A 25,318-nucleotide genomic window follows, 5' to 3' on the forward strand; every position below is an offset into this window, starting at 1 on the left:
CCAGTTAGGTTGCCCCCACCCACTCAAAATCCTATTCTTTCATATATATTTTTCTACTCAGTCAGGAAATAAAAACAATCTTGGTAAATTTGGAGTTCTGTGGCTGCATCCTGATCCATTATTTATAAAATTCCCTTCTCACCCCTATGGATGATATGCGTCTTCCTCAATCTGAGGTCCTCTACTAGAGGCCTGGGAGTTTGAGAATTCTGCACAGTATTTTAGCTGCTCTAACATTGCACTTTTCTGAACAGAGAAGCATATACATCCTAGGATCTATTGCAAGGGTCACAGTCCCAGTAGTTGCTCTACTACCACTGGGATCACTTTGGTCTTTACTTTCCACATCTTAATTCTTCCTTCAGACCTGGTACTTCTCTAGCTTCTCCTACTCTTTCTTCCTGAGGTTGCTGTCACTTAGCACTGCTAAATCTATCCCACATCTATCTTCTGGTCCTTGTCTATATCATAATATTTACTTGATTGGGCAATACTTGCTTGCCTCTAAGGCAGTCCCACAGAATCTTAGCCCATCTCTGTTTCTGTCTGTTTATCTCTCTCTCTCTCTCTCTCTCTCTCTCTCTCTCTCTCTCTCTCTCTCTCTCTCTCTCTCTCTCTCTCTCTCTCTCTCTGTGTGTGTGTTTCTCTCTCTCTCCCTCTCTTTTTTCATAGAATTGTCATTGTCTCTGAAAGCCCATGTGGCTGAAGGGACACCTAGCACTGTATCTGCCTGTTAAGGCAGTTAAGATATTTTGACAGTATGTATTTACAGTCTGCTAATTAAAACTGGTTATAATTTGCCAATGATGAAGACCTGTTTGGGAAATGAAAGATATATGCCTCTGTTAATTTGTGTATAAGAACACATTGGATCTATGTGAGCAAACATGATAACTGCGTACAGAATTGACCTTTTCATCCACTCTTTGGAATCCTTCCCTTCCAGAAATAAAACTTGTGAAGGATTGTGTACAGTGCACAGGCGAGAGGTTTGTGCATTTCTTTGCAAACCAAGCCATGATTATTTTAACCAGTCCAAAATCCCGTTAAAATCAATTGATTTTCATTCTTTAACTATTCCTTTTTTGACTGATGTTTTAGGAGATAGAACTGTTTAAGAGGAAGAGCATTCATGACTATGGAAAACTGAGTTTGTTGTACTGTGGAGTATTGTTTTGGGTAAGAGAGGGCTGCACAACTGCTGCAGCTTAGAGTGGCAAAACTAATAAAACAAGCCATTTCTTCAAGTGGGGCAAAATACAAGCATCAGAATATGGAGTGATGAATGGGAGTATCTACTGAACAATTTGCTGAACAATTAATATTGACAATTGAAAAGAAATCTGCTCTCAACTTTCAAGTAGCAATGTTTTGTTCATAAAGTCATAATTAAATAAATAAATGGATAAATGGATAACTTGGTAAATGAGCAACAGCTCATTCAGTGTTCCACTCCTGCTTTTTCCCCAAAAGAGGAAATGTGCCATTTTACGCATTTGTGAGGGAGGGGTTACATGATTTGCATTCTCATAATGTTTGAGGTTGCTTTCTGCAGTGATCTACGTACAACTGTGACTGCGGGTGGTGAAAAGTGCTGTGCTTGCTTGACTGTTTCAGGAGCTGGAGCCTTATTTACCTCTAACTAGCCAGGCTATACGGTTCTGCATCTCAGGAACTACAGTGTTGTTCTGGGTGAGCTCTTTTAGATTCATCACTCTAACATGACACTGATCACTTTTTAAGCTTGAATTTTTAACATGCAAGAATCACCCTCTTTGCTTCTGGATTACTTTCACTCATGCTTGTTGCTTCCAGGATCTTTAACTAATATTTTCCAGTTTTATTTTCCTGCTATCATGCAAAGTACACAATGAATACATAATATATGGCTTAAGTTATCTCCTCCCCATCCAGTTTTAAATATTGTGTAATTATTGATGACACTTCCTTCAAATTTACCTTTGCTACTTACGTTACTACTACAGCTACATAATATTATTAGGATTATGTGATAGAATTGCACTGGCATGCTTTATATGAATGTGCATGGTATGTTTAAAATTAATTAAAAAATAAATATTACAGATACATATGTCCTTAGCACAAAGATGAAGAACTGCATGCTTAATTCTTCTCTGAATAGAAAGGAGAAAATAACAGAAAGATATTTTTTTTACTTAAAACTAAAAGAAAAAACAAGTGATCTGCTTCCATTGTGGAGGCGGACATATGCACTGGAAAAATATTCTTGATAAAACCTTCTAAAATTTTATTCACAATGTGCAGTTTGCATGAAACATTAATTTCTCTGGTTTCAAATCCTAAGTAGTCTAATTTATGTGGTTATCTCAGATCTCTTTAATCATAGCAAGCATGATAGCTGTGATAGTTTACCGCCTTGCAGTCTATGCTGCTTTTGCCAGCATCATGGAGAACACAGAAACCCTGCAACCCATTCGAGGTTTGTTGACACCACAACTGGCAACGTCAGTCACTGCATCATTCCTCAATTTTGTCATCATTATGATACTGAATTTCCTATATGAGAGGATAGCCATCTGGATCACAGATATGGGTAGGTATGTTGCATGATGGCTAAGCTTACACCCTCTACAATTTTTTTGCCCCTCTGCTACATAGGCTGAAATCATCAGCACATGAAAATAGAACTTGCAGAAACTTTTCTGTCAGCCTAAAATACTTTGGGGTTCTTGCTTTATGTCAGGTATCCCCAGCCTTGGGCCCTATTAGCCTTGCTTTCAGAGAATGATGGAATTTATAATCCAACTTATCTGGAGAATGGCAGCAGTTTGAAGAAGGCTACTTTATCCCTTATGGCTTCTTTGCTCTTAGATGATCTTACTTGCATTCCAGCTGGGTGATTGCTAATTCTTAGCTTGTACCTTCCTAAGAGCTGTGGGGTTAACAGTGTTAATAATAATTTTATCTGACTGCAAATGGAGCTCTCAGGAGGTTACTTGGGCAAAATTGCTTCTGTTTTCTCATGATTACAATATCTTTCTCTTGACAAAAGGCAAGGAAGTTCTTCATGAAATGTCTCTCAAATATTATTTTGCTTGAATAAATGAGAGCTTTGTTTATATTTATATTCTGTATAAAAGAAACAGGATACAAGTATTTACTTCCACAAATTGATTCTATGTTAGTTAAATCACCTAGGAATGACATCAATTTTGTTACCTTGTTCTGTACATATTACACTCTGTGGGCAAAAGATAATTTATTTTATTTATTAAGCAAATTTATATGACCACCCAACTCATACATGGTGACCCTAAGTAGATTCATAGCTCTACAAATGCTCTCTTAGAGAAATAAACTTTGTAATATTGAAGCCTATTGTCATATTCCGGAGGCTTCATAAACATTGATGCTCTACATGATATAAAGAGAATTAAATCCTTGTTTATTTTATCTTGCAGAAATACCAAGAACCCACTATGAATATGAAAACAGACTTACTATGAAGATGTTCCTCTTTCAGTTTGTCAACTACTACTCTTCATGCTTCTATGTAGCTTTTTTCAAAGGGAAATTTGTAGGATACCCTGGTTCTTATACATACATGTTCAATCGCTGGAGAAATGAAGAGGTATGTAATAACTTTTAAAATGAATTTTTAGGAAAAATTGCCCATTCTAAATACCTTGGTTTGAAGTATAGAAAACTAAACATAATGGGAAAAATATTTTTTTAAAGAGAGAAAGTTCACAGATTTATAAGATATTTACTAAAAATTAAAAAGATAACCTATTGAGCATATTTCTAAAGTTATATCTTGAGGATGGAAGGCTAATAGACCTTATGTTATTTTTTTCTATAAATTCAACATGATGTAGAAATTCTAAAGGCAACATCTGCAAGGCTGACAAAACATTTTGGGAACAAGTTTCTTTCCTGAATTAGAAATCTGCATTAATGAGGACAAGAATAGGAGCTCAGAAGATTTGCATGGGGAAGAAAACTAAAAGATAAAATAGGCAGAGTACAGTGGAGGCAGAGAGGGAAAATTGTGTGTACATACAACCAAATAGACAAACAAATATAACACATCTTTGTGTATGGGTTATTGGTGTAGCATGCATACCCCTTGACCTGGCTCTATCGTATTTATATGTCCTCATCTTTTAAAAAAATAACTGCCAAACAATTTTTTTTATGACTGCATACAATTAACTAGTGGTGAGGTTAAGGCACATTATGAATGCAGTAGCAAATAGCATCTCCTTGACATGAGTTGTGAAATCTCTCTACTGATAAGTCTTTTTTATTAATTGATTGATTTGATTTGTATAGCCCTCCCATCTGAACAAATGACTCTGGGCAGTTCACAATCCAGAAACATATTACAGTTAAAATCTTTTAAACATTTCAAAAAGAATAAAAACAGTAAAAAACATTGAAAACAAAAAAAAAACCACATTGAAACATCTAATTCGAATACATTCAAAGCAAGGCATCTGGCCTTGCCTTAACAATATAGCCAGAAGGTTGTGTCTTTGACACATGTATTGTCTCAGGCTCAGGAGCATAGCCAGGTCTTTAAAGCTTTATGGAAGGCTAACATCTAACATTTGATAGCTAAGCCAGGAGAGATATTTTTCTTCATGTCGTTGAGAGAAGAAAGCAAGCTGCCCACATCTATTGGTTTTGAAATAACTCCTGTGTTAGGCATGTCCCCATCACTATTGAGGCATACCAAACTGCATTTTGTTCTATTTCTTTACCAGTGTGATCCTGCAGGATGCTTGATAGAACTGACCACCCAGCTCACCATTGTCATGGCTGGCAAACAGATCTGGGGTAATATTCAAGAAGCCATAGTCCCGTGAGTAATATCTTAATACTGAGTTATTTGTGTACTTAAAAAGACAGTCAGAGCTAATTGAATATTTGGTGAATTCTGCCATCTCCTTCAGCTTAAGTTTAATGAATCCATATCAACGCAATCTTCACAGGTATCTTGACACTACTATAGTACATCAGGTTTTCAGATGACAACCCTGGTATATCTTAAGGACAACTGACACAGCGTCTCTGCTGTTCAGTTCCACTTAGACGTAATCATGGGATTTAGAATGTAACTCTCTCTAACCCAACATGAGAAATTGATGGTAATTTTTATAGCAGATATTTCGGAAAATACTTTACAATTGAAAATACATGTGTCAATTCATTGAATTATATCATTTTGCTTTTTTTTTAAAGCTACTATAATAGTGATTTCTGGTTCTCTCCCCCCCCCCCCCGTCCATTGTTTAGCTGGATCTGTAATTGGTGGGGTCGTCGGAAGGCGAAACACAACCCAGAGAATTTATACAGTCGATGGGAGCAGGACCATGATTTGCAGAGCTTTGGTGCATTGGGTCTCTTCTACGAATACCTAGAAATGGGTAAGCAGAAAAGACCATGACAATTAGCATTGTGTAGTGGATAAGGATGACCTGCGAGCTCACTTCTCTTGGCTGAAATGTGGCATGCATTCAGAGCATTTCACACATGCCCACACCTTTGGCAGCTTTGACTTGTTCTTTGGGTAAAGAGGGGATAAATCTGTTCTTTATTGAGTATTTCTTGTTTATCTATGCAATTAAGTATTTAAATTTAGGTGCCGCCCAACTCAAAATATCTGCAAAGTGGCCCTGTATATAGACAAGACGTACAGCTGATCTTTGTTTAGCAGCTGCCTCCTTTAATTTATAGCTAGGAAAGGGATGAAAAACTAAATTGTGCGCCATCCTTACATTTACCACCTTTGGAAGTCTGTGAAGCAAAGGAGAGGTGAAGTAAGATTGTAAGAGCACTTACGGTTTTAACTTAGTGACCACTTTGCTGAATAACCAAGTTGTCAGTCCTAACTGTGGTCTTTAAATGAGGACTACCTCATTTGTACATGTGTTTCACTTTGAGAGCGGGCGACTAAATTTCATTTTTGATGTGTGCCGTTGTGCCCACAGTAAAAAAAATGACAATAAAGATGATCTTATCTTATTTTATCTAAATGGTTGTGGGATTCGATTCCATGGACCTTTGGGGGTTCTAGCAGTGCTGCTCCTTTTTTTCCCCAGAAAATGTTCAGAGTTTTTGCACTACTGTGGTACTGGGACAGCAGTTTCATACTGACTCCTAGGGCAGGGGTCTCCAGCCCCCGATTCGGGGACCGGTACCGGGCCGCAGCATGCCAGCAACTGGTCCACACAAACAAGCAAAGCCCCATCTGTGGGATGCAGGCAGCACACAAAACCAGGCACCCTCTGGTCTGTGGAAAAACCTCTCTCCATGGAACCGGTCCCTGGTGCCCAAAAGGTTGGGACCTCCGGTCTAGGGAGTGGGGGAATTATTCCTAGCAATCCTGATTTCCAAATGGAGAAGAAAAAAATTGTCACACTCATCTTCATGTTTTAAACAGTCTAATATTCTAAAGGAAATTACAGGTAGTCCTCGATTTACAACAGTTCATTTAGTGACCGTTCAAAGTTACAACGGCATTGAAAAAAGTGACTTACAGCTGTTTTTCACACTTACAACAGTTACAGTATCCCCAGGGTCACGTGATGAAAATTAGAGTGCTTGGCAACTGACTCATATTTATAACGGACGTAATGTCCCGGGATCGTGTGATCATCTTTTGTGACCTTCTGACAAGCAATGGGGAAACCATATTCGCTTAACCACTGTGTTGTCAACTTAACGACTGCAGTGATTCACTTAACAATTGTGGCACAAAAGATGGTAAAATGAGGCAAAATTTGCTTAACAAATATTTCACTTAGCAACAAAAAATTTGGGCTCAATTATGATCATAAGTCAAGGACTACCTGTAATACAAAGAGCACTAGTTTTCAAAAAAAATAAGTATTTTAAGGGAAAATGATGTATGTATGTATGTATGTATATGTGTGTGTATGTGCACGCGCACGCACACACACACACACACACACACACACACTAAGAAGTAACACTGGAGAAACACTAATTTGTTGTGTGCTACCTAGAGTCACTTCTTGTAGGATAGGTGGCAATATAAGTTTGAGACAAGATAGAGTGAAAAACAGGAAGACAGATCCGAGGCTCATAAAGCCAACTGGAAGATGCCTACATCTACTCGCCCACAAGGGGATGAATGCTAAGCAGCTACACTTACACTCTGCAGACTATGAAGTTCTAGGAAGAAAGCTGAAGAAGTTAGGGGATGATCCTGGAAAGGGAATTAATATTCCAAATGAATGTCTGGTTACCTGAGTGTTGTTCATGAAAGAGATTTGGTTTCTGTATGGTCTGTATAACATGGATGGTGAACTGCTGGTACATTAACATAGGTTAATAAAATAATAACATCCAATAAAAAATTGTGCACCGCAAGAGTGAGTGGGAGAATAACTAAACTAGGTCTTATTTAAATTACTCAGTGAACAATCGGGACACTGACTCATTCATTTCATGGCTCTTTCATTAAAGCTGCCACTGTGAAAATAAGTAGTCTTGAGTTTGAATTCTAATTACAGGGAGGCAAATACAATTTAATAGGTATAAATGAAATTTGCTGAGGTGATTCTCATGCTTTGAAATACAGCAGTTCAATGATGCAATTTGTTCAAAAGGAAGATGAGTGTTAAAAAAGAAAGAGAACTTACATTGTATTTTTGCCTGAACAAGTGTTTAAAAAATGTTGATATGGCTATTGTATTGTGCCTTATTTGTAAGCTATTTAGATGTTGAAAGCAGAAAGCAAAGCATCTGAAATGTTTTCAAACCCGTCTATTAAAGATGTAATTTTTTTTAAGAAAGAGAATCTTACATGATAAAGAAAAATGTCCTTGGTAATGGCATTTTATTTCTATATTGCCAGGATTGGCCACACAGAGGCACTCAGAGTTAAGAAAACAGAGGTCTATATATTTTTAGTGAGGATGCAGCAAGAGCAATTAATAACATAAACTCAGGGCAGCTTCATCATTTCTGTTTGTTTATGCAGCAGAGTGAATGGTTTCTCAAAGTACAAAATACCCTTCCTTAATCTTTGCCCTCCAAATGTGTGGACATCAACAAAAAGAGCTAAGCAGTAGAAATGTTGGCTAAGGAATGAGGTCTAGACATCTGGATGGTACAGGAAACTGGAAACAATGAAAAGAGCAAGGATTTGAAAATTCTGCCCTAAAGAATTTTACAATGTACAGTCTAAAATAATAAACATAATAAAACGTGAATATGCATATATGACTGGAGAAACAGAACATGTTTCTCCTCATGTAATGGGTTTTGGTTTAGTCAGTGGTAAGCAGATGTTCTGGGTAATTATGCTAATGATGTTGCTTTTCATCAAAATGTTACATTTTCCGTAGAACAAATGTTAAACTACGTTGAAATCAAATATCTGTCTGAAGTCACTTTAGATGGAGAGTTGGATGGCATATAAATAGAACATAGAACCCCCAACTTCTGAAGACAAGCTATTCCATTTGTTGACTACTGTAACCATTGGGAATTTTCTCTTTAGTTCTAGGTTGCTTCTCTTTCTGGTTAGTTTCCAGCCATTGTTTCTTGCCTTGTCTTTTGATGTTTTGGAAAATAGTTTGACACCCCCCCCCATCTTTATAGGAGCCCCTCGAGTACCGGAACACTGCTATCATATCTCCCCTAGTCCTTTTCATTAGACTAGACATACCCAATTCCTGTATTCGTTCTTTATCTGTTTTAGCCTCCAGCCCCTAATCATTCTTATTGCTAATTTAATTTGCTCTAATCTAATTGATTAAATAAATACAAATTTCAATCTATAGTACATAAGTTTTAAGTTCCACTCAGTATACATTTCATTCCTAAATAACTATTGCTAACTTAACATCATCTATTTTAGTGCGATTACGTATTTTCTGGAGCTTTAAAAAGTATTTCAACATTAAATAGGATACTTGGAAGGTGGAATACTTTTTTGAGGTCAGAACAGTGGGTCCTACTTCGAGATCAAAATATTTTTGCACATCTCATAATTGCTTTTCGTATAGGATTATAAACCTGTTGATTATTCATGAATGTTTCTAATGGTATTAAGTATATGATTCTCAAATATAACTTTTCATAGGTTTCATTCAATTGTTCATCTGCTGTTTTCTATCCATATAGTTATTCAGTTCGGATTTATTACTCTGTTTGTGGCCTCTTTTCCTTTGGCACCCCTGCTTGCTCTGATGAACAACATCTTGGAGATTAGAGTTGATTCTTGGAAACTTACAACCCAGTTTCGGAGGCCTGTGGCAGCCAAAGCTCATAGCATAGGAATTTGGCAAGAAATCTTAAATGGGATGGCTATCTTATCCGTTGTCACAAACGTAAGTAAACAAAGACAAACAATAGCCAAAACTATTAATAAGAGCACTTGGGACAATTAGATCTTAAAAAGTGTCCTTATTAATTTCTTATTTTAATAATTTCTTGTTCTAATTCTAAAAAGTGATTAACCCTGAGATAAGCAATCTGTGGTTTTTCTGATGCTGCTGGTCCAGTACTTCCCTGAGAAAAGGCGAACTAGGAGTTGATATCTGACATTCCCAAGGCTTCAGTTCTTTGACTAATAAGCATATTCCATCAAAATCAGGTTTCCTTACAGAAACAAATCTACATCACAAGGTTTACACCTAGATACATTTAACTTCAACAACACTTTTTTTATTCACGAATAAATCATACCTTATTATTTTTTTGCTTCCGTTAAAAAAGAAGGTCTAAGCTCTTGCTTCTGTTTTTAATGACTCAGAAATATTATCACAGTTTGATACAGCTTGTATCCACTTTTATGTTCAGTTAGATGCTCAGGGAAATAACAGAAGTAAAATACCAAGACACAAAGTTAAAATTAATACTAACACTGTTAGCAAACAAGAGTTAAGTTATCTCTCCAACCACTGTGAAAATCACTTGAGGACAGAGCTCATCAATCTCCTACTTGAATGGCCTTGAAGCTGGAAACGATCTTTTGTGTTTTCTTAGGCTTTTAAAATTAAATTGGATTTATTTCATGCTTGTGAAGTTATTGGTTTTCTTTTGCACCTGGTGTGATTATTTTAGGTCACTAATGCCAAGTATGAGTACATGTGGACAAAATCTGTTAAATCTTTAATGTCACTAGTTTTGGCCACTTTGAGAGATTAACATAGACAAGACATGCAGTATATCTAAATGTAAACCAATTTATCTTTTGTCACCCAGTAGTTAATCAGCATGCATAGAACATACAAAGATATATCTAAATTAACATAAATAACCAATTGTTTCTTGCAGGCGTTTATTGTAGCCTTCACATCTGATATGATTCCTCGATTGGTATACTATTATGCCTATTTTGTGGATCCTGACTTACCCATGTCTGGATACATTAATAATAGCCTTTCAGTATTCCAAATTTCAGATTTTCCTGAAAAAAACAGACCTGAACAGAACCCAGGCAAATTTACCAGTTGCAGGTTAGTTGTAATTCATCCATTTTATGCTTCATGCTGATATAGTCATAATAATTATACATTTTTTAATATCAGTTGTGATTTTATTATCTTTATTCATGTATTCTTTTAACATCTTTATGAGCTATCTAGCCATCAGTTGTGTGACAGTGGAGATGATTGCCGACAAGATGCATTTATAGTAATTAATATAAAAAGTATCAATTATAGAAATAGGGAGATGTAGTTATTTGAATCTTTAATTCATTTGTAATGCTAAGACACAGCTTGCTCCACTTAATTATCTGAATTCATCTCAGATAAAAGACTTTGTTTGCAAACCACAGAGTTTGAACTTAGTTTAGAAACCATGATTTATGTTAACCAACCTTGAACTCAAGAACTGGTTTATTTTTGGCTTGAATTTGTAACTCATTTGTGTCTTTGTCAGCCAGATAAGAAATATAGCTGAAAAGGTTACATCTCCTCAAGCTAAACTCTAGAATTTGTTGTTCTTCTTCCTCCAGAAGTCAAAACAACATATTTGCTGTCATAAAGTACAACAAAATACGTAGAGTTTGTATGTCCCCAATTAAGAAAATTAATGTATTTTGAAAACACTGTACTTTTAAAAATTACACCATATTTTCAAAATTTCTCACAAAGGAATAACAACCCCTTCCTCAAATCTAAAAATTGCCTAGTGCAGGTCTGTTCTACAGGCACCCCCCCATTCATTAGTAAATAAAAAGCACACACCCATCAATTACGAAAAGCGTACCAATCAATTTAATATTGCTCTCTCCCGCTTCTCTTTCTCTGCCAAACAAGTTTGCTGAACTGCCATATTGATTCTAGCTTACACCATTAACTAGAGTCAAATGAAATCTTCATCTTTTTGTAGTAAAGTACAGAAAATTTAAGGAATTGAATTATGCATTCCTATTCCCCATTCATTTTGATATGGACTAGTGCTTTTTCATGGGAACACCCTGATTGTCCTTTGTATCATTTCAAGCTGTTGTAAGAAGAAATGCACATAGATCAGCATGGATGGGTGTTGCACAGCGCATTTTTCCAGAACCTAAGTAAAGATTAGTTAGATGTGTACTGTTTTTAAGCACAGATATTCCCCTGTGGCCTGAGTTTTCTTTCTCTCCAGCATTCTTGTGCAACAGATGCCTCATTATGTGTGGTAGAATAGCTTTTCAGTAGTTATATGATTTTCCATGGTTTTTCCCATGGATTGTAGTGTAACATGAAAGGGTTGCCATATTTGTGGTATAGCTTTCTACTGACCACCTTCTCTATTTCTTTGCTGGTCATACGTTTGTCCTGTGCGATACATTTGATTGACTTTTAGCAATTTTTCCTTTTCTTTTCAGTTTGTACTGTACAACCTATTACTTACTATTCATCTTGTATTCTATTGTTCATTTATGTTTCATACTATGTTATCCAAGCTTCACCTTATGATCACTTTTAATGAGTGTATTTTTTTTCCTGGTAAATATATTCTCACATTTGGCTTTTGCTATGCCTGAACAAATGAGAAACATTTGTCAGATTTTGTACTGAAGAAAAAAAAATATTAAAATCAGGAATCATAAGCCCTCATAACTGACAGCTTTATATGAACATAAATGCTACAGCAGTTGTAAACTTCCGTGTTTCAAGGTAGCCCCTCACCTTTAGATGTTTATATTCAACAGGTACAGGGATTATCGATATCCACCAGACCATGAGAAGCAGTACATGCACACAATGCAATTCTGGCATATCCTGGCTGCAAAAATGGCTTTTATAATTATTATGGAGGTAAAATGTTTATTATAATTATTATTAGGTTTTTCTGCTCCTTTTCTAAAATTAATATGCTAGAGCATCAATTTGGAGTTAAAGTGAAAGGTGTGTGTGTGTGTATGCATGTATATATGGGGTTATATATGAAAGTAATTAGAGCTCTTGCTGATACACATTTTTTAAAAAATGTTATGAAAGTAGCATTTAAAAATGGCAACAAATATGATTGTTGAATACATTTTTCTTTTATTCAAACAACATAGAAATTCTGTTTGGCCTTTGTGCTGATGGGATTTGCATATATCACGTCTGAAAATGAATGCATTTGAAAACAGGATATATTAATATAAAAAAATCAGTAGGTTTTCAGGCCTAAAGAAGACTATCCTGCTTAATTTTTATTGTACAAATAGAAGTTGAATGGCCTTAGACACTTTTCTAAGTGGTAGAATACTTGGTAAGAAAAGCTCTAATTAATTCTAAAGAAATCTTTTTTTTTTCTTAAGGGAAACTAGATAGGGAAAGAAATTACTTTTTTTGCTTTGCTCCTCTTAACAATTTTGGATGTTTATATAATAAGTGAATTAAATCCTGGTGCAACTTGATCCTTAATTATGAAGTAATTAGTTACTTAAAACTGCCCAGAGTTATGAATGGCTGACTATAAAATATGGAAATTATAAGTCAATAAATTACAAAAATAAAGTCTCATTTTTATTTCTTGTTTATTAGTACTTACTTCTCATTAATTATTCCTAAATTATATACTATTATTTTCTAAGCACCTACAAAAGCTAGGTCTGTAATGGATTTTGCAGCCTTCCAACTTCAAAAACTTTCTGGCTGGTTTACAATATTTTAAATACTTAATTTAAGAAATAAGACATCCTGGACAAAAGATCTTAAATAAAATAATAATAATAAAAACTCAATAGGGCCTCACAAAACCTCTAATCCCAAGCTTGAGAACAGAGATTTTAAAGACACTTTCAGAATACAGTACTTGCAAAGTGGGATCCATACATATATTGGGGGTGGGATTTGGGTTTTCTTTCCAGAGTGCTGGGGCTGTAATAGAGAGAGCATATTTTTCTGGTCCCACAAGATGATAATGTTTAATGGATAGAGGCTAGTGTGCACTCAAGCTGCCCAAATATACTAGACAGAAGGAAATAATTGGAGTTAGGTGGTCCTTCAAATAACACGACATTATTCCATGAAGGACTTTAAGAATTGCAGCCAGAAGATGACTGGTAACTACTGCAACTTGTGCAGCAGCAATGATGCATGAAGCAAACAAGAACCTGCATGTGTATATGTATTAATAGTATGAAAGTAGGTAAATCAATAAATTAGTTTAATGTTTAAAGGTACTACTGTAGACTAATGTCCATGGAGATTCTCAGTCATCCAGGTCATGGTTGTCCCAAAGTTGCTTTTTCAAGAGGCAACTGGACTTTCTTGCTTTTCTTTCAAAAGGTTTCATTTCTCATCCAAGAATCTTCTTCAGCTCTGATTGGATGGTGGGGAATGGAAGGGTTTATACTCCTTGCAGAAAGCTGGTCATTTGCATTGCTTTTAGAGAGTCATTGAGGCCACTTGGGGGTCATTTGAGTAGTGCAAATGGGTGTGGAGCCTTCTTGGAACTGCTGAAAGGACTGTGTGCCACACCCATTTGCACTACTTAGGTGAGCCTGAGGGCAGAGATAAACTCCAACCCTCAACGACTCTTAACAGAATGCAAATAACCAGCTATCTGCAAAGAATATAAATCTTTCCATTCCCAGTTAGAACTGAAGAAACTTCTTGGATGAGAAGTGAAACATCTTCAAAAAAAACCCAGGAAAGTCCAGTTGCCTCTTGAAAAAGCATCTCTGGTACTTCACTAATAATGGGAAGCTAGAATATTAGTCCTGACTTAAGCATGGAAGTCAGCCAGATGACTCTGGGCCAGTCATTATATTTCAGCCTTAGGAAGCAGCATGGCAAACAATTTCCAAAAAATGTTGTATGCGCACACACACGTGCGCACACGTGTGCAAACACATGTATATACACACATGCATACCACAAAATATTTCAGGTGCTCAATAAATAATAGTGTATTTGAAATGAGACTTGTGACAAAAAGTAGCATTTGGAATAGGTTTGCACAAAGCGCTAACTATCTAACCATGAAATTTCTGGGCTTTCATGGTGTTTTTCATTGGCATCCTTAGTGGAGGAAGTTTAAAAAAAGGACAAAGGAAACAAATATGCATGATTATGTTTGAATGGAAACACATAAAGGCAGAATTTGCATGATGACATCACTGTGTGTCATTTTGGCATCCACAGTTCTATGCCTCCTTTCTTCCGGCTTCTCTCAGCAGCCAGCCTAAGTGTTAAAAGTCACCGAACATATGAACTCTTTTAGAGTCTCCCTCTGAAACATAGGCACATGTATAACACAGTAACCATGCATGCAGATGTAGATGCATTGTCCTGCAAGCTCAGTTCTCCTCAGTTTTCTTGCTTTTACACATGACCATTTAATTACATAAAGATTGGTATTTAGACAACTGCATTTGCTCTTAGCATGTGCAACATGGCAGTTATCACTTTATTTTTGCATTGAACTTGGACCTCCAAAGCTTGTATCTTCTGTTTTTCTGAGTCAAGAACTCAGTGAGGAGTGCTTTTAAATGAGAGAGGCCATTTAAGTTTTACTGAGTCAAGGTAAATTGTTATGGCAGTAGGAACTTTCTTTTATTGGTTACTATACCACTTATCCAACCAATTCATTGGTACATTAAAATTGGTACACAAAAGTTGGCAATGGCAAAAGCAAGATAATATTTGTTTAATGTTTCAGAGGTGTTAAACTTCACTTATCTGAACGCATACTGCAAACATTTAAAACAATGAAGGAGAAGTGATGTCATGTTTCCGTAGCCTCTTTTTTTATGCCTTCTTCTCTTTTGCGTTCTCTTCCAGCACGTTGTCTTCATTGTAAAATTCTTTGTGGCCTGGATGATTCCAGATGTCCCATCTGAGGTGAAGGCCAAAATAAAACGTGAGAAATACTTAACACAGAAAATCTTACACGAGTATGAACTCAATAAATTGAAACAGAAGTTGATTGAAGGTAGGACCTGTGCCAGCATGGAAAAAGAAGTCATAGCTAGTGAAGGAATAGTGGAGTTATCAGAAGCCATGTAACGTGAAGAGTGACTCTTTGCCTGGAATTCCAGCCTGTGAAAGTTTGTTGTCCAGAATCTCCAGTGAGCTCTATCCACAGTATGCCTTGAAAGCTGTCTGGTATTTTTAACCAATCTTATATCCTAAAAATATTTAGGAAAGAGACAATATGGTTTGACTGTTGGGCAGTCAACAGACCTTTTTTCCCCCCTTTTGTTTGGGTTCCTTTAACTTTGAAGGCTTCAGCTTATAGCACTGCATTCTCTTTTCTACTCCCTTGTCTTTGTAAGACTCCGCTTTCTTGGAAATACTATTATCTTAAGTGTTTTTGTAATGAATAGTTCCCAGATTTCTGTGACGTAAGCAGGAGTTCAAAGTCCTAAACTGCCAAGAGAAAAAAGGGCTTGCCCCTGGTTAGGTTTGGGGAGTTGCCAAGAAAGATACAAATGTCTCCCAACCCAGATTTTTATGAATGCGGGTATAAATCAAATGATAAGGCCAAGAGTCTGACGTGAGGTCTTCCACATTGCACGGCCAACCCATGGTGCTAGAGATGGAAAGGAAATTGTATTATTTTATCATTGTCTTGGGATTTAAAAGAACACCACAGATTATGGCGGCCTTTCTTATTTTACTATGCCTATTCCTAAATTTAAAGTCATACTCAGCCTATTAATAATGGTTAGCTTTGGTGCAATTGAGAGGATTTAGCAAAGCAAGTACATATCTATTAGAGAAGCTTTTTTGGAAAGTTTCTTTCAAGAGGTAAATTAAACATGTTAGAAAATCAGATGCCTTGCTCAGTATTAAAGAAGTACTATTCTGTAATTCTTTACTTGCCCATAGGAGCTATTGTGTTCTTTTTAAGCTTTGGTCTTCATAAGGTATTCAAGCATTTAATACTTGGAAAATCTTACACATATCACGAATACATTTCTGTTGCACAGATATGCACCTTTAAATGCTTTTTTGAGGTGGACAGTCTATTTGCATGCTTTTAAAGGCTTAAATAATTGAATTATCGATTATTTTTCAATAGGGTAGAGTTAGAATTTGATTACCTTCTAAATCAAAACTCAAAACCAACATTAATAGGAAATTAGGTTGGAAATTATTTGATAAAAGCCCAAACCACTGAACCGATATGAATTTTTGTCCACTAATAGGCTATTTTAACATACATAAATATTAAAATAGTATATTTTCAAATACCTAAAGAAGGGCTGTCAACAAAGCCATTTTTTGTGACTCTGCCTTAAAAGTTGATCTGTTTCTTTGTAAAGAGTATGTATTCTTAGTAATTAAGGAATAAAATATTATGCACATTGTTATAGTCAGAGCCCCAATGCTAAGAAATCGTGATTGTTTAAGTATTGTCAAAGAACGTATCCTTAAAAGGGATATGTTAAAACAATTTTGCAGATTTATTGTCTTATTTATCAGTTTTGTATGTCTTATGAATGTGAAACTAATTATAAGCCTTTTACATTTTGTTTTCTTGTTTTGTTATATAATTTTTAAAAATTTGCAACTATTTTTGAAAATTCACTACATTTTATAGCCAAATCTATTTTACCATTGCTTAGTGCCTTGTGTATATTCACTTAAGAAAGAAAGAATGGATGTGAAAATGTTAGTTCTGTTAATCATATAGCATAATGTGATATACAATTCAGTTCACAGGTATCATGAGGTTAGCAGCTTTTATAATCAGTCATGTCTATCAGTAACTTATCCACACAGGAGCAAGTTTTGCAAACTTCCAGTTGAGTTAATTTTTTATAATCTAATTGAATTGTAATCAAGGAATACAAACGTTACTGGATTTGTCAGTCAAAATGAAGCATGTTCTTCATGCTTATTTAATGATGATGAAGTATTTGTAGTAATCAACTGTTAAATATTGAAATGCCAGTCAGCATGTGACTTTTCTGATAATAAAAAAGGTAAAATTATACACTCCAAATACTATGGAAAAATGTAATTAATGAAAATGTTTTTTTTGATTGATGGAAACAGCATTATCCCCAGATTTATTGCTTACAGTGCTGCCTAAACTGTACAAAATCCAAAAATGACCCTGTACAATGATACTGTCTGTCATCTAATTTTATTTGCTCAGGTTTTTCTGAATTGAAGCATTTTATAGGTTTTGAATAATATTAACAAAGCCTCAGAGCAAAGTAGTATTTGGATTTCAAAACATATTTCAAAATTGGTATCAATTATGTTGCAGAATCTTCCATCTTTTCTCATATGTAAATATAGAAAATCTTTGGACTATGCTATAACTTGTGTTTAGAGTACTGATTAGGATGATCAGCTGCCTAATCCTTACAAAGATTGGATTTCAGTAATCATCATCATCTCATCCAGTATCTTATTTATGCATAGGTCATAGAATCAATGCATAATTTATGGTGTTGGATATATGTTTGGGAAAATAGTATGACAATAATTATTGTCTTTTGAATTGTACTGAGAACTAACCTTCCTATCTTTCACAGATATTGAATCATTTTTTTATCATCCTTGTTTATCTTTTGTTTCTATTTATGATTAGTTTAATGTGCTAAAGAAAACCATTTTAATGCAAAAATGTATGCATGGCTAAGATAAAGATATGTAATGTGAATTTCAGTTTGCCAAAGATGCATTGCAATCTACCAAATGTCTATATACAGTATGTAGCCATCAGCCACTTTATAACTTCATAACATCACTGGTTCTTTCTTTATGAGTGTTCTTATAAATGGAAAATATGCAATATTTATATCAATGTCATATGTAAGTCCTTCTCACAATACTTTGTAACGGAATGGAGCAAACAGCCAACACTATCCTGGTTTAATGAATTATCATTAAAAGCTCTCTTCAGTTTTCAGGTGTGAAACATTTATAGGGTTTGTTTGACTTTTAATGTGCCGTTCTAAATATTTTGCATTACATTGATTTTTTTTAAGGAATGAGATGCAAAGAAGAATGAAATAGTATGTGATTGTGTCATATCCCGCCATATAATGTTATTTCACAAGTTCAGATGATTTTCACAAAATCAGATGCTTATTGTTTCTCTGCCCTCTGTCCAGGGTCACTGAAAACAGTGGAATGGGTAAACAATGTTTAAAATAAATTTATTCTTAAAGTGTTTATTTCATGGCTTGCTGTTGCTGTTGTGAGTTATAAGTGTGTCCCAAAGCCAGAGCAGTATCTGTATATATTTTTGAACAATTCTTTTCCTTGGCTCATTTGAAAAAAAAAGTAATTGGTTTTTAATTCGTACGTAAGTGCTATCACTTTATTCCTTGATCTGTATGTTTTTATCTATGAGTGCCATTATGTTCACTGACAATCACTTTCTTGTGTGTGTTGAATTGCAACTAGAGGCATCCGTTGCAGAAGTCTTGATTACAGAAGTTGGCTATATGCTGATTCGTTGATTGGCATGAATTTTCCTAACAAGCTGTTTTCAAGAAAACAATGGGAAGGAGGAGGAACACATCTTAAAAGAGTGAAAAAGAGTAAGGTGCCAATTTTAGGGCTCCCAGACCTAAGTTCAAAAATCCGGTTGATTAGATTCTCTTAGTACCAGAATTCAACTTGTTTGTATTTTTCTGCTGCCTTCTAGTGGTCATCCAGATTTATGTAGCCTTAAACTTGCAAACATGGTACACTTCTGTCAGTGTCTTTTTGCCAGTTAAATACGTTTTGTCATCTACTTGCACAATTTTAGGATGGATTGCTGTAGACAAATTTCCTACCTCCCATCTTTTGTTTGGTTGTTTTAATGCATACTGTCCCATGGCCCATACAACTTACTATCCAAACACCATCTTATGATAGGTTGAAAATATGTGTATTTTGTTCTGCAAAGTTAACTTTAAAGTACTGCTTTGCTGTCATCTAATGGTCACTAAGTTTTTTTGTTGCTCAGATAATCCATCTTAATACTAATTGCATTCCTATCCAAACTATGCAAACCACATTGAGCTCATGTACTACATGCCAGAATTAAGCAGAATACTTATGAATATCCTTTGGTGCATGTTGGACCTAATCTTGACCCACTCATAAATAATACACATAAATATTTTATACATTAATGGATCTCTATTAAAACAATGGCTGTAATAATAGCTATTGTTCAGTGAGAAAAATGTTACATTTCACAATTATTATATGTGAGTAAAATTAAGGAAAAATCCAAATAAAGATACTACCAAGTATTTCATTTTAATGTGGAATGTCTCTTTCCTTGGATAAATAGTATACAGGATATGATGTATAGACCCCAAACATATTTGCTTTTTAGCTGAGGAGATCTGTGTCCTTTCTTTCATATAAAACTTCTAATACATAGGTGGTATTATAAGGTCTGCAATACAGTCAGTGGGATTCTTTTTTCTTTGTTGCTAACAATGGGATTCAAAATGCATGTAATTCAGTAAGTTTTTTGGGGGGAGGGAGGACATTATCAATGGCAAATAAGTTCAGCTTATTCTATGATACTGACTGAGAATTTAAATCTACAGTTCTTCACCAATATAGTTCTGGAGCACCTTTAGGAAGGTTTTTAGGACTCTACCCAGAGTTGAATATTGTGCAGTCATCTTCTAAAAAGGTAGCATTTTGCTTAAACTTTAATCTTTGAAAAAAATCTCCTTATGATAATCCTTCTAGGTAATGAAAAACTAGAGATAAGCTATGTTCAGGTCATTTTCAGAGGAGGTAAAACATCAAAATGGCAGCTGCAACTGTGTTGTACACGTGATTGCGGCTATCACCCAGGCTTTGATGGGCAATCCTGTTTACAATTCTGTAATCCTTTCCCCTATTCCTAGTTGACAAGGTATTTCTGCCCATCCTTGCAAAAGCAATGAGCCTTTATGATGGCTGGAATTCAAGGAAAAAAATATCTAAAATATCTAGACTAGCGATATCACCAGACTATTGGTCTGATAACTGTTGGTCAGGGCAGTAAGTACTCAAGACAATACTAATTTACACTTGCATTACTCTGAGTGCTGTTCTCCTGGTTCTTTCATTACAGAACAGAAAAATCAATCCATGCCCAAGAGAATAATGAAGGAAAATAGCTAAAACAGGATTTCCTTTGTTTCCCTGCAATTACAGAGGGGGAAAAATAGTCACTGTGCTTTCATTAGTTTATCTGACTGATAACACTTTTCTCTTTATAGTATTTCTAATTCAAAGTATAATTTTAACATAATTAGAAGGGCAGTTGCTGGGTATAGTTAAGGAATACCTTAGGAAACACCAAGCACTGCTAGATCATATGTGGATGAAAGTTGTGCAAATCCCTCAAAAGAACTTATAAAACAGAAAAGAGCATGAACAAAGCATCTCTTGAAAGATTAGCCCAATGCTAATCTGTTTTAGTAAAGGAACAATAATTGTTTATGTCCAGATAACTACATGGAGAATGATACTGGGTTTCTGTGAATACTGACTTAACATAGTAAGACATATTAAGATTCCATGGCTCTAAAAATATCAGAAAAGATCTCAGCAAAATGCATAAGAGGGATTTTATAGTACTGTACAGTAATGTATGTTAATGAAATTCACCAAAGAAATTTGCAAGACATGTAGGTGAAGTTGATACTCTTTAGGAGTTAATGAATTAGTATTAGGAAAATTAACCTAATGACCCCCCAATTAGGGGAAACATTTAGCTATAGTGTGGTTAATGAGAACTACTAGTCTAGCACACAGCAAAGCAGTAAAATTTTACATAGTGAAAAAGTGTATTATGTTCATATTGTCGAAGAAGCTATTTCTGGATTGTGTTTTGTTTTGCTTTTTGTTTTTAATCTACTTATCACAGTAATAGAATTCGAACAATATGAGTTTTAAGGTTGCATTATTTCTTGCTTCCGTTTCTATTCTAAATCCCAAATTCTGGATCTGTGATAATGGAAGAAGCAACACCCCAGAATTACAATCCTATTTATTTCTTATCCATTCCCTCATAAGTTGTTCTTGATCCTCAGATCCACCCACTGATTCTATCAAATCTACCTTTGCTGTCTAGCTTCTCATCCTGCTTCATCTGCAGTGAATGATAGCAATGATGGAAGTCTCTGTTGTAACAGAAGTGTTCAAAAGAGAAGGAAGAGACATTACCAACCAAAGTGAGGTGGGGGTTTTCTGCAGTGTTTATCGTGGACTTGTCTTTTTCAGGTGACGTAGCTTCTTTAACTGCAAGCAGCTCTGAGTAAGCTAAGCGACTTCCCTCCACCTCTGCACATAGCCACTGGTTGTTTAGAAATTCTGTGCGTTATGTATCTGCAGTACATAGTTGCAGTAGACAACTGCTGCATAAAACGTGAATCTCTTCTCCACATATGGATGTCATTTCAGTTTGTGGGAAGAAGACAAATGGAAGTCTGACAAAGGAAGCCTGAAAGAATCCTCGCAGATACTAATCTTGGTGTCCTAAGTAAAATATAAGAGCAATGTTATTTTTTTTTCCAGAGATGCATAAATATTGTGCTGGATTTCTTTTGTTGTTAAATAATCTCAATACGTACATTATGTGCAGTTCAGAAATGACACGTGTTTGCTTATCTTACAATACAATCCTGGGTTGTATAAACAGAGGCACGCGAAGTATTATTACCACTTTATAAAACCCTAGTAAGACCACACCTGGAATACTGCAGCCAATTGGTCACCTTATCACAAAAAAGATGTTGAGAGTTTGGAAAAAATTCAGAGAAAAGCAACTAAGATGATCAAAAGCCTGGAGACTAAAACATGAAAAACGACTATGGGACTTAGGTTTGGCTAGTCCGGGGGTAGGTAACCTTGGCTCTTTTATGACTCATGGACTTCAACTCCCAGAATTCCTGAGCCAGCTGGGAGTTGAAGTCCACGAGTCATAAAAGAGCCAAGGTTGCCTACCCCTGGGCTAGTCTAAAGAAAAGAAAAAATAGAGGAGACATGATAGCAGTGTTCCAGTATCTGAGGGGCTGCTACAAAGCAGAGGGGGCCAGGTTGTTTACCAAAGCACCAGATAGAAGGATGAGAAACAATGGTTGGAAACTGATCAAAGAGAGAAGCAACCTGGAATTATGGAGAAACTTCCTGACAGGAAAATCAACCAGTGGAACAGCTTACCCCCAGAAATTGTGGGCACTCCATTACTGGAGATTTTTAAGAAGAGACTAGACATTCACCTGTCTGAGATGGTATACGTTCTGCTTAAGCAGTATATGTTCTGCTTGAGGGCTGGACTAGAAGACCTCCAAGATCCCTTCCACCTTCTGTTCTGTTCTATTCTACCCTGATTCACAGATTCCAATGTAAGAAGTTGGTTCACAGAATTTTATGGCTTGCTTTCTGCTTTTGATCCTGCTTTTGATTTGACATTACCAAGTACTTGGGTGGTGTGGCCAGATCTGGATCACTTGAGGAAATGGTGGGGGGAGAAGAGTGCTTGTCAGGGTATTGGTTGGGGATGGACTGGACATTTGCACTAGGGCCTGAGAGGAGCGAGTGGATTGTAAGAGCAGAGCAGGGGTTAACTGAGAGGTAGGAACATCACAAAGATGATGGATAGCAGAAGGTATGGCAGAAACCTGGGATAGGCCACACTTGGGGATACTTCTACTCTGCTGTTCGAAAGCAGCCTGCTGCCTGGCCCCTTCTACCCTTGATGCCTGGTTACTGGGTCTTTAGTGGAACTGGGCATTGCTGCTGCTGAAAGCTAGGTTGATAATGTAATAATGCCTTCATTCATGAATAAGGATGCTGATTTCACATGGTTAATAACTGGTGTGGCCAGGAGGAGTGTGTATTTCTCTGGAAATTATTTCTGACCAGCATCAGATTTTGTATCGCCCAAAAGTCCAGCGAAAGGAGGGGGCGGAGGAGGTGGCTGTGGATATCCTTGAGTCTTTGAAAACTCTTGGGAGAGTGTGCTCTGCAGATAACCAGATGTGAGATGTTCTGGTTGATGTTGGGCCCTAGGGTACAGTTGGGTTTTGTGCTAGGTGCCATCAGTGTCATCCTGGGGGGTGGGGCTATGCTAGCATATATATTTTACTTTTCAATTATGCTCAATTCTCAGGCTGCTTGGACAAGTTCCTGCAATTTTCTCAGCAAGGTTTTTGAGAAGTGGCTTGTAATTGCCTCCTCCTAGAGCGGAGAGAGAGAGGCACTGGCTCAAGGTCACCTGGTTGGCTTTCTACCTAAGACAGGACTAGAACTGGTGGTCTTCCTGTTTCTAGTTTGATGCCTTAACTCCTACAAAAAACTACATGCTACTTGTTAGCATATACTCCTGTGGCTTTACATTGCGTAAGTCAACATCACAGAGTAACGTGACATTTTCTTTCGGTAAGAAACATAGATGCTGCACCAGCAGAGCTGATTGGATGCAAACGCAGATGCAGAGGCTGAACTGTGTACTTGCTTCTTTAGTGAGAACGTTTCTGTTCAGAACAGGGAGATCTTTCATTTCTCTGACTTATTTCTCACATTAAACATCTCTGTCTTGTCAGGATTCAGTTCATTGTCCATCATCCAATCGGCAGGCAAGACCTTCCAAGAAAGCATTATTGAAAACGATAGAGAAAAATTATTTTGTTGACACTTACTGCAATTCTAAATCATCTGATGATCTTTGCGAGACATAAGCATTGAAGGAGATTGTATGAAAACTTTAAGGCGGAAGTCTATGCAAGTGACACTAGCTGGAATCTACTGAGAGATGGTGGAGGTGGGGAGGAAAGCAATGTCTCTTCTCAAATCTATTAAATGATGCAGAATAGTATGGTCAATGTTACTGAAAGCTGCCGACAGTACAAAAAACCAGTAGAAGTAAATTGGGAGATATTGCAGGGAGGGCTGGAGGGGAATTGAAGGAAGAATAGACATCAAAACAAAAGCTGGAGGAGATGGGCAGGAGACAAAAAACCTGGGAAGAAGTATTTCAAATCATTCAAAGAGACTGAATCACCAATACAATTCCTTTTAGAGTTTCCAAATGTATATGTATGTATGTATGCATGTATGTATTTCCATTTATAAATGCCCAAAAACATACATATATGTACATTGAAGTCTCTTCTCTTTCTCTCCCTCTCCCCCTCTCTCTCCCAAAAACCTTCACGCCTATGGTAGTATGTGTCTTCCTCAATCTGACCTTTATCTTAGCTATTCCTAGCACTCCAGTCTTCTGGACAGAGAGCTCTGAAGTTGTTTCTGGGATCTGCTGGAGCCAATTTCCCAAGGAGCTACTGTCCTGACCGCTCTTACCTCCACTGGGATCACTTTGGTCTTTACTTTCTGCATCCTCTCTAGTTCTTCCTTCAGGCCCTGGTAGTTTTTCAGCTTCTTGTACTCCTTCCTGATGTTGCTGTCGCTTGGCACCATTGCATATATCACTGGTCCTTGTCTTCTATCACAATGGTTGATTGGCCAGCCTGCCTGACTATCTGAATCTGAAGTCCCACAAGATGAAAGCCCTCTTATTCTCCATGATCTTCTGTAGAATCTCCCATCTGGACTTGGGAAAGTGTACAGGGATAGGCAACGTTGGCTCTTTTATGACTCATGGACTTCAACTCCCAGAAATGCTGACTCAGGAATGCTGGAAGTTGACATCCATGAGTCATAAAAGAGCCAAGGTTGCCTAACCCTGGTCTAGCCCATGCATTGTGCGGATGTTAGCTAAAGATTTCCTGTGCACAATGTGTGCTAGTTTGCTGTACCATTCAGTGTATGCTGTTGCTGCCTGCATCTTACACCGTGCCACTAGGTGTTGGATTGTCTTTGAGAGCTCTTTGCACAATTTGCATTCAGGTCCTCTCTAATGTGGTAGACCCCTGCTTCTATGGATCCGGTGCTTG

General features: G+C 36.5%; 2 protein-coding genes across 5 annotated transcripts in view; one reads left to right on the plus strand and one right to left on the minus strand.

Annotated features, from left to right (window-relative positions):
* Nucleotides 1-18,590, plus strand: part of ANO5 (anoctamin 5) — a 72,983-nt gene extending 54,393 nt beyond the window's left edge. For 2 of the 4 annotated variants that reach the window (XM_081344446.1, XM_081344447.1), the window contains 10 exons: nucleotides 1,102-1,179; nucleotides 1,618-1,692; nucleotides 2,353-2,575; nucleotides 3,444-3,613; nucleotides 4,752-4,849; nucleotides 5,284-5,414; nucleotides 9,145-9,350; nucleotides 10,300-10,481; nucleotides 12,170-12,275; nucleotides 15,237-18,590. In XM_081344446.1, the coding sequence (XP_081200572.1) occupies nucleotides 1,102-1,179; nucleotides 1,618-1,692; nucleotides 2,353-2,575; nucleotides 3,444-3,613; nucleotides 4,752-4,849; nucleotides 5,284-5,414; nucleotides 9,145-9,350; nucleotides 10,300-10,481; nucleotides 12,170-12,275; nucleotides 15,237-15,461 (1,494 nt within the window). In that variant the 3' untranslated portion in view covers nucleotides 15,462-18,590. The remainder of the gene's footprint in view (nucleotides 1-1,101; nucleotides 1,180-1,617; nucleotides 1,693-2,352; nucleotides 2,576-3,443; nucleotides 3,614-4,751; nucleotides 4,850-5,283; nucleotides 5,415-9,144; nucleotides 9,351-10,299; nucleotides 10,482-12,169; nucleotides 12,276-15,236) is intronic. The other 2 variants (XM_081344448.1, XM_081344449.1) reach the window with 2 other exon arrangements.
* Nucleotides 1-25,318, minus strand: part of LOC308668492 (uncharacterized protein) — a gene marked incomplete at its 3' end in the record, with an annotated part of 620,085 nt that overhangs the window by 160,704 nt on the left and 434,063 nt on the right. The gene's annotated exons all lie outside the window — the stretch shown is intronic.

This window comes from Vipera berus (assembly GCF_964194415.1).
Source record: "Vipera berus genome assembly, chromosome: 1".
Classification (NCBI taxonomy): Eukaryota; Metazoa; Chordata; class Lepidosauria; order Squamata; family Viperidae; genus Vipera; species Vipera berus.